The sequence below is a fragment of the Mesocricetus auratus genome, unplaced genomic scaffold (assembly GCF_017639785.1).
Source record: "Mesocricetus auratus isolate SY011 unplaced genomic scaffold, BCM_Maur_2.0 Super-Scaffold_100024, whole genome shotgun sequence".
Classification (NCBI taxonomy): domain Eukaryota; kingdom Metazoa; phylum Chordata; class Mammalia; order Rodentia; family Cricetidae; genus Mesocricetus; species Mesocricetus auratus.
Genome location: NW_024429205.1, coordinates 1,398,969 through 1,413,265, shown reverse-complemented (window position 1 = coordinate 1,413,265; position 14,297 = coordinate 1,398,969). Strand labels below are relative to the sequence as shown.

Sequence of the window (14,297 nt, the reverse complement as noted above, 5' to 3'; positions counted from 1 at the left end):
AAAAAACAAAAGTGACATGAACCAGGCACTCAACTCGGTTTTATAATAACAAGAGAATAAGAGTCATGCTCAAAGCCAAAATTATCAGCATTCACCTCCCTCTCTTCTCCAAAGTCTCCAGTTCCTGAAGGAGTTAGGCCAGTGCCCAGGTCAGAGCAAAACTCTTGCTTATTGGAAGATGTGCTTATTCTCTGTTTGGATTCAACATTATGTTTGCGCATATTTCTGTTATAAAAATTTTCAGTTTTCTAATTTGTGTACTTCTCCCCAATTAGATCAGAGGTGAGGATAAGGCTCCTCTTTTATGTAATTAATCTGATTTTCCTTACTTGACTTCATTACTTAGCATTGTAAGTAACTGAAAGAACACAACCCTTCCACCCACAGAGAGGCAGAGCCTCTGTTTTGTGCCGTAGGTAAGACACTCATTTCAACTGATTACTCCTGTTGCAGAAGCTGATTCCATTTCCAAGGAGCCAGCACCCAAACCCCACGGTTTTACAATTCACGGTGATGTGGTTAAACAGATCATGATTAAGTGGACCATGGACAAGTCAAAGCTACAATGCAGCCATGTGCCCCAACTGCCCCCTCGGAGTCAGGGCTTCTCTGGGGTGAGGAAACATCCTCTGCCACACTTAGCTGGCCACGTTCAGCCTTTGCCACAGCCAACACCGGATGGAAGCTCCACTGTGGAACAACCACGGCCGATTTACACTGCTTCCCTGGGAATGCGCTGGCAATACAGATCAAAGCAAACTGAACTCAAAATGCTAACAACTCCTAAGAAACAAAGTGACTACACCTAAACCTTGGGAACAAGGAGAAGGATTGCTAGTGGAGGATCTTCAGGAAGTTGTAACTCAGAATTCTGTTTGCTCACCCTCCATTGGCTAAGGAAACAAATCATCACCCAGAGTCATGGTGACGAAACAAACTCCAGCAGTTCAACTAGCTACTTTTCTTGCCCCCGTGAAAGAAACAACGTAAGGAAGGAAGGATTCAGCTAGGCTCTAGATTTGAGGAAGTTCAGTCCATCATGCCAAAGAAGACACCCTGGAGAAAGTGGCTCATAGTTGTGGCGAGGGGAGCAGGAGACTGATGCTTCTATCTTACAAGAAGTCAGATAGCAGACACCTTAAGCCAGATCTTGGGCAGGCTGTTACCCATAAGCCTGATTAAGAGGTGAGGGGCAGCCACTGAAGCCAAAATCATGAGGTAAAGAAATGAGAATGCGAAAATATGAAAACAAATAAAACACAGATAATCTGAAGTAGTTAAGAACGTAAAACCCCATTCTAGTTCATTAAAGAGTACTAATAAAATGAGAATTTCCTTTTTGCATGTCACAACTAATCACTCCAGAACTATTAGCGACATCAATACACCAACAGAAAGTGAGGGGCTAAAAACTGCTGTAGGTTGAAAATTACTACAGCCTCTACTAGACATGAGTAGAGTGGGTAGGGTGTAACAGTGAGAATTATTGAATCAGGGAATTTTGAAGGACACTTAGACCTAGGAGAGAGTCTTCTCAGCAGGGCAACAGATTCTTGAAGATGGCTACTCTGTGGCCACACATGCACCATTCCATTTCTGAGTGCAACAGAGGGGTACCCTGAAGCTGATGGTGTTGTGGTGATAAATTACTTGTTATCCTTAGCCTTCTTTTTACCTTTCACTTGGAGATAGGATTTTATTATGTTACCCAGGCTGCCCTTGAACTAACTATGCAACCCTCTTGCCTTAGCCTCCTAAATTGCTGGGATTACAGGCCACTTTCACCAGGTCAGCCTTAGAAATTAATTTTTATCATTAAATCTGAGTAATGAACAACCTTAACATAGTATTAGATGTTCTCCCTATTTCCTCTAATAGGAAGAACAATCCATTTTGTAAACAGAAGCAGGAGCCAGCCTATGTGCATGAGTAATCATTTCATTTCCATTGGTTATTAGCAGTTTGTGAGCTAGAATATAATTTCCCCAATCTTAAGGTATTTTGTTATCTTTAAATCTAAAATGTCAATTATGCCCATTTGTTATCACAACTACATTAATAGCAAAGTATTTTAAGACTTAAGAAAATGTATTTTTTCTAGCTTTATGAGAATTCAAATAAAAACAATTTTAGAAGTTCACGGTACTTTTTCATATCTCTCTGGGTTTTAAATGAACAAATTTATTCTTAAAATACCTTTTTTTTACATTATAACATTTTTGAGTTATAAATCAGTTTCTACTGCATTTCAAATCCTAAACACCAATTTAGACAGTGTTGACTTTAGATTTTTTTCTTCTAAAGCAATTACAGGAAATTTATAAAAGCTAAGTCAATTCAGCTTCAAAGAAATGTCACATCTTTATAAAACTTTTAAGATGCTAGTTTCACATGAAAATACTGCTCTCTGAAGTTATAACTACCAAGAAATACAAAATAAAAGGCAACTTGCTTGAAGAGGCAGACCTGGCACTGCTCTTCTGGTAAGCCTGGCTTTGGGGAGTCTGCGGCAGGGCAGGAAAAGCTCAAATTCAAGGCCTGCCTGGGCCACATAGTGACACTTGAGACCCCACCTCTACAAAACCCAAATAAATATATAACATAAGCAGCAAAATATACTTTGTAAACAGAGGCTCAATATAGGAGAAAAACTCTCCAAGACGATGTTTTATTTTAAACATGTATTAAGCCAAGTATTTTGTTACTATAAACTGAATTATAAAATATTTTTTTCTTTTGGTTTTTCGAGACAGGGTTTCTATGTACTGTTTTGGATCCTGTCCTGGAACTCGCTCAGTAGACCAGGCTGGCCTCAAACTCACAGAGATTCACTTGCCTCTGCCTCCCGAGTACTGGGATTAAAGGTGTGTGCCAAAAATGCCTGCCTGAATTACAAGATATTTTTATCAGTTTTGCTTTTCCACATTGTAAAAGCATATGAGAAACAAATTTTTGAGTAAACAAAACACAAGAGGGAAAATCTTCTGTCTCAAAATTGACAGCTGAAATTCTAGAGCTAGAAGTCTCATTCATATTTCTTACATTCATATGGTTGCTTTTTCATAAAATTCTACCAACACACAAAACTCAAAAAAATTGGCTCGTGGCTGTTCTTATATCCCTCCACCACAGGGACTCACACAGAGCGTTCTGTGCACCAGTGGCCACCTTCCCTGATGGGCCAGCTGTCTCCAGTTTATGGTAGAGAGCCAGAGGGAAAACAGGTGACTGACTTCAAATGTGGACCCGTCACTTTTGTGTCACTGTAGCAACATACCTGTCAGAAACAATCTGGGGTGGGGGATCTTTGTTCTGGCTCACAGTTTCTGAGGACCCCATTCATCGTGGCAGTGAATGCACAGTGGGCGATGAATGGTCCAGGCTTACCGGTGGGAGTATGAGGCAGCTGCTATGAATAGCAGAATGATCTAGGAAGCAGACAGACACCAAAACTGGATCCAGGAGTTGTTGTTGTTGTTGTTTTTCCCCCAGTGATTGTCACCGTAAAGCACCCACTCCTCCATCTGGAGTCCATTTCCTAAGGGTTTTCCAGTCTCCCCAGAAATCATCAGTCACTGGAAACAAGCATCCAAACATGAGACTGTGCGGACCCAAAAGGCAAAGGGGTCCCTCCCTCCTGCTGGTTTCTGATCTTAGATTTATTGATCCCGGATAATAAATAGTAACTGGCCTCTAACGTGCATATTTAGTATTTCTCTCAGGTGTACATAGGATGTAGAGGAACCGTCTGCTGATGCAGCTGCTAGCTAGACAGTCAAGGACATTTTGTCCTTGTTTTATCTGTAAACGGCAAGCATCCACCATGACCGCCTGAAGGGTTGATGGTAGCTAAAGTCATGAAGCCCTCTAGAAAGTTCCAAGAGCATAGCACTAGGTACACACGGCAACTAAGTAACTATTTCTAATGGCTTTCAGGAGAGGTGTCTATTGTTCAAAGACATTGTCTTAGTTTGAGTTTCTGTGAAACAGGATGACCATTGCAAGTTGGGGAGGGAAGGGTTTATTTGACTCATACTTCCAGATCATACACAGCCCATCATTGGAGGAAGTCAGAATGGGACAGCAAGCAGAGTTGGGATCTGGAGGCAGGAGCTGATGCAGAGTCCATGGAGGAGAGCTTCTTACTGGCTTGCTCCTCATGGCTTACTCAGTCTGATTTCTTACAGGACCCAGAACAACAGCCCAGGGATGGAACCACCCACCATGCGCTAGACCCTGCCCCCATTGATCACTAATTGAGAAAATGCCTTACAGCTGGATCTCTAGGAGGCATTTACTCAGCTGAGGCTCCTTTCTCTGATAACTCTAGTTTGTGCCAAATTAACACAAGAAACCAGCTTGAAAACAGTGGAGAGAGAGAGAGAGAGAGAGAGAGAGAGAGAGAGAGAGAGAGAGAGAGAGAGAGAGAGAGAGAGAGAGAGAATTTGCATAGTTAGGGTTACTATGACAATATTTCCAACCACCACCAAAACTTTTTTTTTTAACATAGTTTCGTATTTAGAAGTTCAAGATCAAACTCTTTAGCTGTTCTATAGAGGATCCTGCCTCTCTTCATCCCTGGAAGGTTCCAAACACTTCAAGACTCACAGTTCCATTCTCATCTTCCTCTCTGACTCAGTGTGGCCTCCCAAGTTCTCAGGTTCCCCTCTCTCCCGAGCACCAGAGGCCACGCACCGTGTTTAAACACCACTCGGATGATACGTGAGTAGATCCTCTCAGAATCCTTAGCTTAGAGGAGATCCTGTGGACTCCCCTGCCTGTGGAGTCTGAGCAGCTGCACTTGCAGAAGCAGAGGGAGAAATGGTGACTACCAACAACTGGAGGAAAGGACTGGGAAGAAGGTAACTACAGCAATGAGGCTTTATGCTACCTGAAACTTGCCGAGAGGACATATACATATCTTAAGTGCCCTGACACGCAAACACATGCTCATATACACAAATGGTGAAAATGGCAGGTGGTGTGTGTTGGATAATTTGGCTTTATAGTTAGTACACATGGTATTCATACAACTAAGACCACACAGTATACTCTGAATATAAACACATTTTGTCAATTAACATATAAAAGTTATAAAGAAATCATATCTCACTCACACCCTCTGATAAGGCAATACTAACTATGCACAATTCCAGGACTGTACAAATTCAGATGTGGCTTTAAGCATAGGAGACTATGCTTTCTATTCCCTAGGGAAGACAGAGATGAAAGCTCCCAGACATGTTAAATATTTTCCCAAAGCAGCCCTCAATGGGAAAGCCTGCCTCGATTTCTCAGAACACAGCTGGCTTCAGCAGGAGCAGTGGTGGGTCTATGTTTGCATAAATGCATAGAGTCACCAGGCTCTGGATCATTTCTGACAAAGGAGTACACCAGTGGCAACAGTACAGTGCCACAGGAGTAACAACGGCAACCCTTACTGAAATGATCCAATGAGGACAAAACCTACCAAACTGCGTACAGCATGTTCTTAGGAACTTGCCAAGAAAGTGAGAATCAAAGCTGTGGACGCATTAGGGCAGGTTAGTCATGGTATGCCATGGAAGTGGGTTAGTATGGTCCCTAAAATGTACCTGTGCCACCTTCTATAAGTCCTCTGTCTTTCTGAGCTGCGACCCTGAATCACTTTCACCAAAGATGTTCAAGGGAAATAGAAATATTAGCTCTAATAGCCTCAACTCCAGAGACAGGTGTATTGTGTATATGTGTATGCACTATACTCTGCATAGTGTATGGGTAATCGTGCTGAGTAAACATGTGTGATACTCATGTTTGTGTTACATCATGTGTGTACTGAATTGCAAGCATGTATGCAGTGGACACAAGTGCTCTGTGAATGTACATAACTTGTATGAATATTGATACACATGTTGTTTGTAGTATATGCACTTATGCAGATGTACAGGTCTATGTGCTATGTACATGTACAGATACAAAGAACTGTATCTGCTATATGCATATGTGTAATGTATATGCAGGTGTCCATGCTGTGTCAATGTATATAACATGTGCATTGTGTACGCATTCGTGGCATGTATTTGAAGTATGCATGTATGGAATGTGCAGGTATAGCATACGTGTGTAACTAGAATGTGTGATGTATGTGTACCCGTATGGAACACAAGCAGCTCAACTCTATCCCTGCCCATGAGGCTGAGCAGGCATGTCTCTCTGCATCCTCTGTTTCTTTGGCTCCTCTCCCTCCCCACCCCCACATCAGCTTTTCCTTCTGTTCCTTCCCCTCTGATTCTCAAGTTATTGACTAGTCTTAGACTCCTCTACTCAAACAAAAGAGGCTACCAAAGAGGTGGAGCCCCTCCCGCTATGCTTCCTTAATCAGTGTAATCACTAACCTGGATAAAGGATATGCTCCTGTGTCATAAAACCTCCCTCCACAATAGCCATAAAATGTGCACAGCTTCTGTGTTTCCATTCTTCAAGTGCAGACCTCTCTCAATGGCTTCTGCATGTATCCCTGATTATACCAGTCACAAGCACGGACAAGGAATGTGCTCATTTAGATCTTTAGTCTGACAGGAAGTCACACACAAGGGCATACGCTTGTAGACCTAACACTGTCATCCTGGGCTACATGGTGTCCTAAAACAACAAAGATAAATGAAACCTGGAGTCAGACAGGGTCCCCAGACAGATCTACATCTGCTTCTCATCCATTGCACTGGGATCTCTGGTTCCCAGCGTAGTGAATGGATCACAAGTGGCTCAGTTGTCCTGTAAGTTACATACGTGTGCATATGGTCACATTCACAATTGATCAAGCAATCATTTTCTAAGTGGCATTCTCTTCAGCATCAGGAGATTTCATTCTCCAGACTGTGGAGGTGCTGATCACCATGCACACTCTCCATCCCTCTCTCGCCTCACAGAAGTACTATAGCCAGTGTTCCTGATGACACCAGGAAAAGGCAGCATCTATCTTGTTGCAAACACAAGTCCTCTTTTTAAAAAAACTAGAATTGAGGTCTTACTGTGAAACAAGTAATATTACATCTGAGATCTCCAGTGCCAACCAAAAGACAATGGAGACAGTGGTACCAAAAACAGGGTATATTTTTAACTATTATTAGGATGGCATTTCTCCCAATAGCTAGAAATAAATAAAAGAATGTAACCCATGCCCACAATGTCAACACCATCAGCCTGTGCTCCCAAACAGGCAGTTTCCAGCCCCTGTGGAGTCTGAACACCCCAGGTTTAAGATAGGAGAAGCAATTTCACATCACTAGGGACATAATGAACACTCCAGGTAATTACAGTGCAAAAAGTCAAACTGATAGAGCCATTTGGAAAAGCATAATTACCTGAAGAAATCACTAAGACAATCTTCAGCATTGGGAACAGAATAAATTACATTTAACTATTAATGGTTATACTGATGTGTAAAATTAAAATTTAGCTACCATAAAAATAATGGCATAATTCTATTGAAACATAAATAAGCTAATGATAAGTTAAAATAAATGATCAAGAATCAGAAATCGTCACAATTCATCACAGAACCTTCATCCAGTAACTGATGGAAGCAGATGTAGAGGTCCACACCTAAGCACTGGGCTGAACTTGAGTCCAGTCCTAGAGAGGGATGAGCGATAATATGAGCAAAGAGGTCAAGACCACCATGGGGAAACCCACAAAAACAACTGACCCAAGCAAGTGGTGGCTCTGGACTGACAGCTGGGGAACCTGAATAGAACCAAACTAGGCCCTCTGAATGTGGGTGGCAGCTGGGTGGCTTGGGCAGTTTGTGGGACCACTAGCAGTGGAACCAGTATTTATCCCTAGTGCATGAACTGGCTGTTTGGAGCCCATTCCCTATGGAGGGATATCTCACTCAGCCTAGATACAGGAGGAGGGGCCTTGGTCCTGCCTCAAGTGATATGACAGACTTGGTTGATTCCCCATGGGAGACCTCACCCTCTCTGAGGAGTGGATGGGGGAGGGAATGAGGGGGGAGTAGAGGGGAGGGGAAGGACAGGAGGGAGAGGGAACTAGGTTTGGTATGTAAAATAAGATTGTTTTAAAAATAAAAGTCAATAAAAATTAAAAAGAATAAGAAACGGAGCTTTCTCTTCTCATTCACAGCAGCAACTGCTATGAATAAACCACAATGGAATCAGCTGGCTCTGGCACCTGATGTAAGGATTCAGGCATTATGCTAGCCTGCCCCTGTCACCTGGCAGAATACACTCAGGCAGTACCCTGGTCAGCCTAGGGTTCCATGAGTACTAGTCTGCACGCAGGTGCAAAGGACCCCTTTAAAACATGCCCTGCCCACTTGCGCTCTCTTTGCTCTCTTTCTGGCTCTCCTCTCTCCTCTCTTCTCTTTCTGCTCGCTTCCTGTTCCCTCTTTCCCGCTGTTCCCCTGGGGCAGACAGGACTTTTCCTACCTCCCTCTTCTCTTCTGTCCTCTCTCTGTCTCCACCTCTTTTCTCTTTCCTCCCCCCCCCTTCCCCTTTCTAATAAAACTTCTCACTTAAGCTCTGTCTGCCTGCTATGTTTGCCCCGCCGCCCCGGTCACCCTCACCTGCCATGGAACCCACCCATGGTCCCTACCCAAGGACCTCCCTCCAACTTTATCCTAACACCTGGGAATATAAGTGATACCCCAGCCTTCTCTCTTCCTAAGAAAAATGGCATAATTTCCACTCATTTAGAGATAATGTTCCTATCAGAGCTGGGGCTGTTCCTTCCTAAAGGGCAGGCACAGGCACACGCCTCTTAAGGATGGCACAGGGCAGCTTGTGGGCAGAGCGTGCAGACAGCAGCGGATGCTGGTGCGAGGTCTCAGCTGAGACTGCAACTACAATGAGCCAGTGATAGGGACACTAGAGGAAGGAGCACAGGCTATCGTGACTGTTCCGGAAATGAAACTACCCAACAAGAGTTGGAAAACCAAGAAGCTAGAAGTTCAGTGTGCCCAGTCCAACACAGGCCTGTGGTTGACTCTGTGATGCTCAGACATGTGATCTTCTGAGAGGAAACCCAGTTCAGGGTTATAACAAGAAGGCAAGCCTTGAAGATATTTTCTATGAACCCTCAAGCAGAGCTGGACCAATCAAAGGAGCTATAGACAGCTTTGGGGTCCACAGAATGCAATAGAGGCATAATTCAGGGAGGCCTGGGACCAGGCCAGTAATAGGCAAGAAGTTATGCAAAGTATATGGGATAGTTTCCAGTGGCTACCCCATATATCCTAGTGTGAAAACACAATTGGGGCAGCCACAGTATTAGAAGGACAGAAAGAGAAGAGGGGCAGTCAACAACACACCCCAAAGTTGTGAAGCTGCCTGCAGACTAGGGTGATGGGGCCGACTGTGTCCTCAGAGGGGCAGAGGACATGCTCAGCAAGTAGAACACAGCACAACACCTCCTTCCATTGAAGAAAGAATCATACAATCGGGGACACAAGTTGGGGTGGCCCATTCCCTCTCTTTTACCTCATCTTGGAAAGGGCACGAGGAGGAGGAATTTTTTTGTTCAACTTCTAAAAACTGAGTCAACCAACAGTGTGGGAACTGTCCTAGATGCAATATTTGTTTTCCATGGAAAATAACTTATACATTTTATTGTAATTGCTGGCAATTATACCACACTTCACAAATATAGACTGTTTTCAATGGTAAAAATCAAAGTTTCATTATGGAGTTGGGAATATGTGAGCCTATAGCTATATTTTACCTACAATGAAGTACTGCCACTTAAATCTCTGCCTGCTAGAATCAGTTCTAGGAATGGGATTCAACTATGGAGTGTGATTTACCATCCACTTACTCAATTAAAATAAAAGCAGGCACATTTATTCTTCGTTGGTCAGTGCCTAGCTGACTTTACTGCTGCCTGGAGTGAGGTGCACATTTGTTTCTGGAGCTGGGGCCCCAGGAACAGTGATGAGAGAAATAAACCCACAAAATGGAAGTCAATGAGCACAGTGATTTTAATATCGCATGTGATTGCATTTATCATAGTACAAGTCAGTGCTGTAATCAAGTAGGATCTATCCAAATGTCAAATGGATTTTGGTGCCTGTCCCAGCTGGCTAAGTCAAAACGCTGACAGCTTAGAATCAGCATCATTCTTCCACAATAAAAAAAATTACTGTAAATAATAAGACAGATAATGTGTTAGGCAAGTAAAGATAATGGAGATAAAACAGGTTAAGCAGAATGAAAATTCAGCAGTTTTGGAGTAAGCAGTCTCTGAAATTAGAATACCTTATGTGTTAAAAATATAACCTGACATTTTTATAACTTTGCAACTACAGCCTTAAATAAGCTAAAAGGCATAGTCATTTTCCTTAAATCTTAGTTATTTGCCTAATAAAAATGTAACGGATGAATAATAATACCAGATATGAAAAGAAATATTTAACAAGGAAATTCAAACTGAAAAAGAATCACATAATCCTTGAAGCACTTTTTAATGGCATGTGTTGAAGCGTGCCGGATGGTAGTGTTAGGAAGTCATTGTCACTGGCAGGATAGGATTGCAAAGATGCCCTGTGTGTCCTTGGGGGCAGAGAACAACAGCAGATGCTCCCAGAGGAAGCCAGGAATGTCCGCGAGTGGGGATCAAGTTAGCAAGGGGAGCTTAATGCAGAAATAGAAGGGATAAGCCGGCTTCCAAGGTCTGAACGGGACTCCAGTGAGGCCTAGGTGACAGCACCACCTCCTGTTGGCAGAAAACAATGCAAGTTTTCCAGTCCCAGTCATAAGCTTATTGAATCACAGGGGAAGGAGCTCACCAGTATAAAAACCCAAGTGCCTTTTCCATGAAATTATTAGTGTCTTTTCCCTAGAAGGCCTTTTGAAACATTCTTTGTTTTATGCAACAAGAATTCTCAGTCTAACTAAAAAGCCAGTTTCCAAGATCCATACTACCGAAATGAATGCACAATGTGTGCATATAACACAGTATCCCAGTGTACTACAGTGATTATTATATGGACATTATAATTTTTAAATGACAGCTAATTGTTAAGGGTGCTTGGTATTAGAATGCAAGTGACCATAAGAATTGCTCTGGAGAGTTTACAGGTAAGAAGGGGGTATGTGGGCTTCCCAGGCTGGGGTTGCTGGTTTTCTCCAATCAGGGAGTCCATCTTCCCACTGTAAGTACAGCACACCCCCTGGGTGCCAGCATAGCATGACACAAGGGAGCAGGAAGGAAGGGGGTGCCTTCTTCAGTGTAACTCACCCTACCTGATGTAATTAATTACATATGCTCACGGCAGACCACAAAACCAGGCTCCAGAGAATGTAACCATTTAATAACAGAGAATCTGGGCACAAGAGTTACCCTTTCATTAGGTGCTTCAACGCTACATCCTCCAGACTCTCTAAAGTGCATTTTGTGAGTTGCCCTGGAAAATATATCTACATTAAAATTGAAAACTATGTGGATATATAGATAAAAGAGGTTGTCACATATGGTTCAGAAAAAAAGATAAAATTTAATTTCTGATATTTTTTTGACCAGCAAACACAGCTTTCTAAATTAGGTTCCGTTCAAATATTTATTATGAGACATGTCTTCTGGTAAAACCAGGTAACTGCATGTTTTAAAATACCTGGATATGGCTTATGATGTCACAGGCACCAAAAGAAATTCCATAGGTGTCTAAAAGAAGGCAGGGCACATAACAACAGCTGGAAACAATGGGTAATGCCAGGATCCTACGGTGCCTGCCTAACTTCTCTGCAGCAATGGCAGCTCTGGGAAAGTGGCTAAGTGATATCATTACTAAGTGCCCCTTCCCATGGGCAGGGCTTGCCACCCTATGAGACCGGAGTGTGCCAGCTCACACTGTTGTGGATTGAAGGATGACCACTTGAAAACAGAAAATGTTCAGTAAGTCCAAGTCCAGCTTAGAGTTGCAGATTCTCAGGCTATGAGATGGTTGATCCTCAGAACAGAACTTCATGAACTGACCTAACTTAGAAAAGTGCCAGAGACACCAAGTTCAACCCAATTGCCATGAACAAACAGCAATTACATGGAATACGTTAAACTTTTGACTTCAGACAAAAAAATTAAAAGGTAGGAATACAATAGATTCAGTACCATCTTTGTTTTATAATTATTTTTTTCCTACGTAGACGCACTAAGGTTCTGTTAACTGAAACGATTGCATAGCTAGGTACCAAAAGCTCGCTAATGCATAGTAATCGATAAGAAACTGAGGAATTTCTAAAAAATGTCCATGTTCCAGTTATTAACAAGGAGTCGCTACCCATCAAGGTTCAAGTGTTGCAATGTGAAGTACCGACAACACAATGTTGGGATGCTGAGAATGTGTAAATGTCAAACTTGGCAGATTTACTTTGAACAAGAACTCAAACCTCTCTCCCTGGGGTTTAGCCTTGCATCACAGCAAATCTCGTGTGTGTTCTGCAGGATTACTGAAGTACATGGCCTCAGTGGTGGCAAAAGTTTCCTACAAGTACAGTTCGGACGGGCTATTCCACATCAGCAAGGCACTGAGCAGTAGTGACTTGACATGGAGTTCAGTGAGCCTGTTTGAAGGCTTCCAGATAATACATGCACTTAAAACTGAAGTCTGCCAAAACTCAAGGGTAGGTTCAAAGTAGAATAAACCACTTCAGTTCTTCTTCTAACTATAAGAGTTACTAACAAGACTTGTTGCAAGAATACTTCCCAAAATGCACCGCGGGAGAATATCCTATTAAAGTCTGGAGAATCATGCGACAGGAAGCCAGCCATCTCAACTATTTCCAGGTAATCCAAGTGTATTCTCTAGCAGGTGTGAGCCCCATCTGCTAGAGTTGGGTAACTATTCACATTACAAAGTATCAGGCAACAACAACAACAGAATCCCACAACATTCCACCCAAAACACTGAAGACTTGGAGGGAATCAGCTAGAATGGTACAACTTGCAAAGCAGACACATTGGTCTCAACACATTAAACACACCGCTGTGCACTACCGACTTCAGAAGACTGGACAGCTTGCAGCCAGCCACTCCAGTCTGCAGTCTCAGAAACCTGTGTTACCCTAAAAGGACCCTGCGTCTTCTGCAAGGCTGAGGGTTTGGGTTCCTGAGCAAAGTTAAAGTGGAGGTGTGACTGCACCCCAGGACACTGGCGCACAGCTTCCTAAGGCCGTGATAAACAGCTGCTGTCTTGCACCCTTTCCCGAACACTCGGTTGTGCTATGTGGGTGGCAACTTGAAGGTTTCCAAGAACTTTCCGTTTTTGTTTAAGTCAACAGTTCTGGGTTTTGTCCATCAATAGTTCGTTATTTAAAAATAAGGATGGGGGGGGAGGGATTGGGTAGAAGCTAGAATAGTCTCTAAAAAAATGTTGTGAAGTTGGCCCTTCGGGCTTCCCTTGGTTTCTGGAGGTCTTGAGCTGGTGGACCAAGAGATTGGCAGAGGCAGTTGGCACCACACCCCATCAGAGTGACAGCAAGAACCCCTGCATAGTGCCCGAGTTGCTGCAAGAGCCACTGCCTGGGGCCACAGGGACTATTCCTTGGGAGAAATGCTGGGCAAAACCCAAGCCTCACGCTCTGGAAGACCGTAGTTACCACGCGGTAAAGGAAAGCACCTGTGCCCCATGACCCAGATGTTCAAGATAAAAATCAAACCCTGCGTGCTGGTAGCTGTGATGTAAGACAGACGAGGTTGCGGTGCCCAGGGGCTAGTGGTGTCCACTGTGCCCAGGGCCCAGGGCCAACCCCCGCCCACAAGAGCCACCCGGACAGGGGGACACAAGGACGCGAAGAAAGGAGGGGGCGCTAGGAGAGAAGGGGAAGCAGGGGACCAACCGAAGGGACTCGGGGGTGGCAGAAGAGGGCCTTCAGGGGACCCCACTCACCCGCGCGGGCACCAGTAGGTGACTAGGACGCCCGCGGGGGGCGGCCAGGGACTGCGATCCCTCGGCGCTCATCGCCGCCCACGCGGCTAGGCGCGCGCTTCGGGCTCCGGAGCTCCCCAGTCCAGCGCCTGCAAGGCGCCCGCGCCCCTCTCTGGCTGGGCTGGGGCGGACAGAGCCAGCAGCCACTGCGCTAGCGAGCTGGGCAGGCACGGAACCCCGCCCACCTTCCAGCAGCCCGGCCCCTACTACCCTGCTCACCGCCCACCAAGCTCCGCCCGTTACCATCAAGCCCCGCCTTATGCCCGGTAACCCGGCCCATCAGCTTTGCCCTTCCACCCCCAGTCAGCCCTAGCTGGACTGGATTATGAGAGCTGCAAGAAGGGTTCCCACCTCCTTGCAGGGACCATCACTTTCCCAC

General features: G+C 44.2%; 1 protein-coding gene across 3 annotated transcripts in view; it reads right to left on the bottom strand.

Moving 5' to 3' along the window:
• Positions 1-14,045, bottom strand: part of Sntg2 (syntrophin gamma 2) — a 197,876-nt gene extending 183,831 nt beyond the window's left edge. Inside the window, exon 1 of one of the 3 annotated variants that reach the window (XM_040730870.1) lies at positions 13,880-14,045. In XM_040730870.1, the coding sequence (XP_040586804.1) occupies positions 13,880-13,951 (72 nt within the window). In that variant the 5' untranslated portion in view covers positions 13,952-14,045. The remainder of the gene's footprint in view (positions 1-13,879) is intronic. The other 2 variants (XM_040730872.1, XM_040730871.1) reach the window with 2 other exon arrangements.
• Positions 14,046-14,297: the final 252 nt, after the last annotated feature.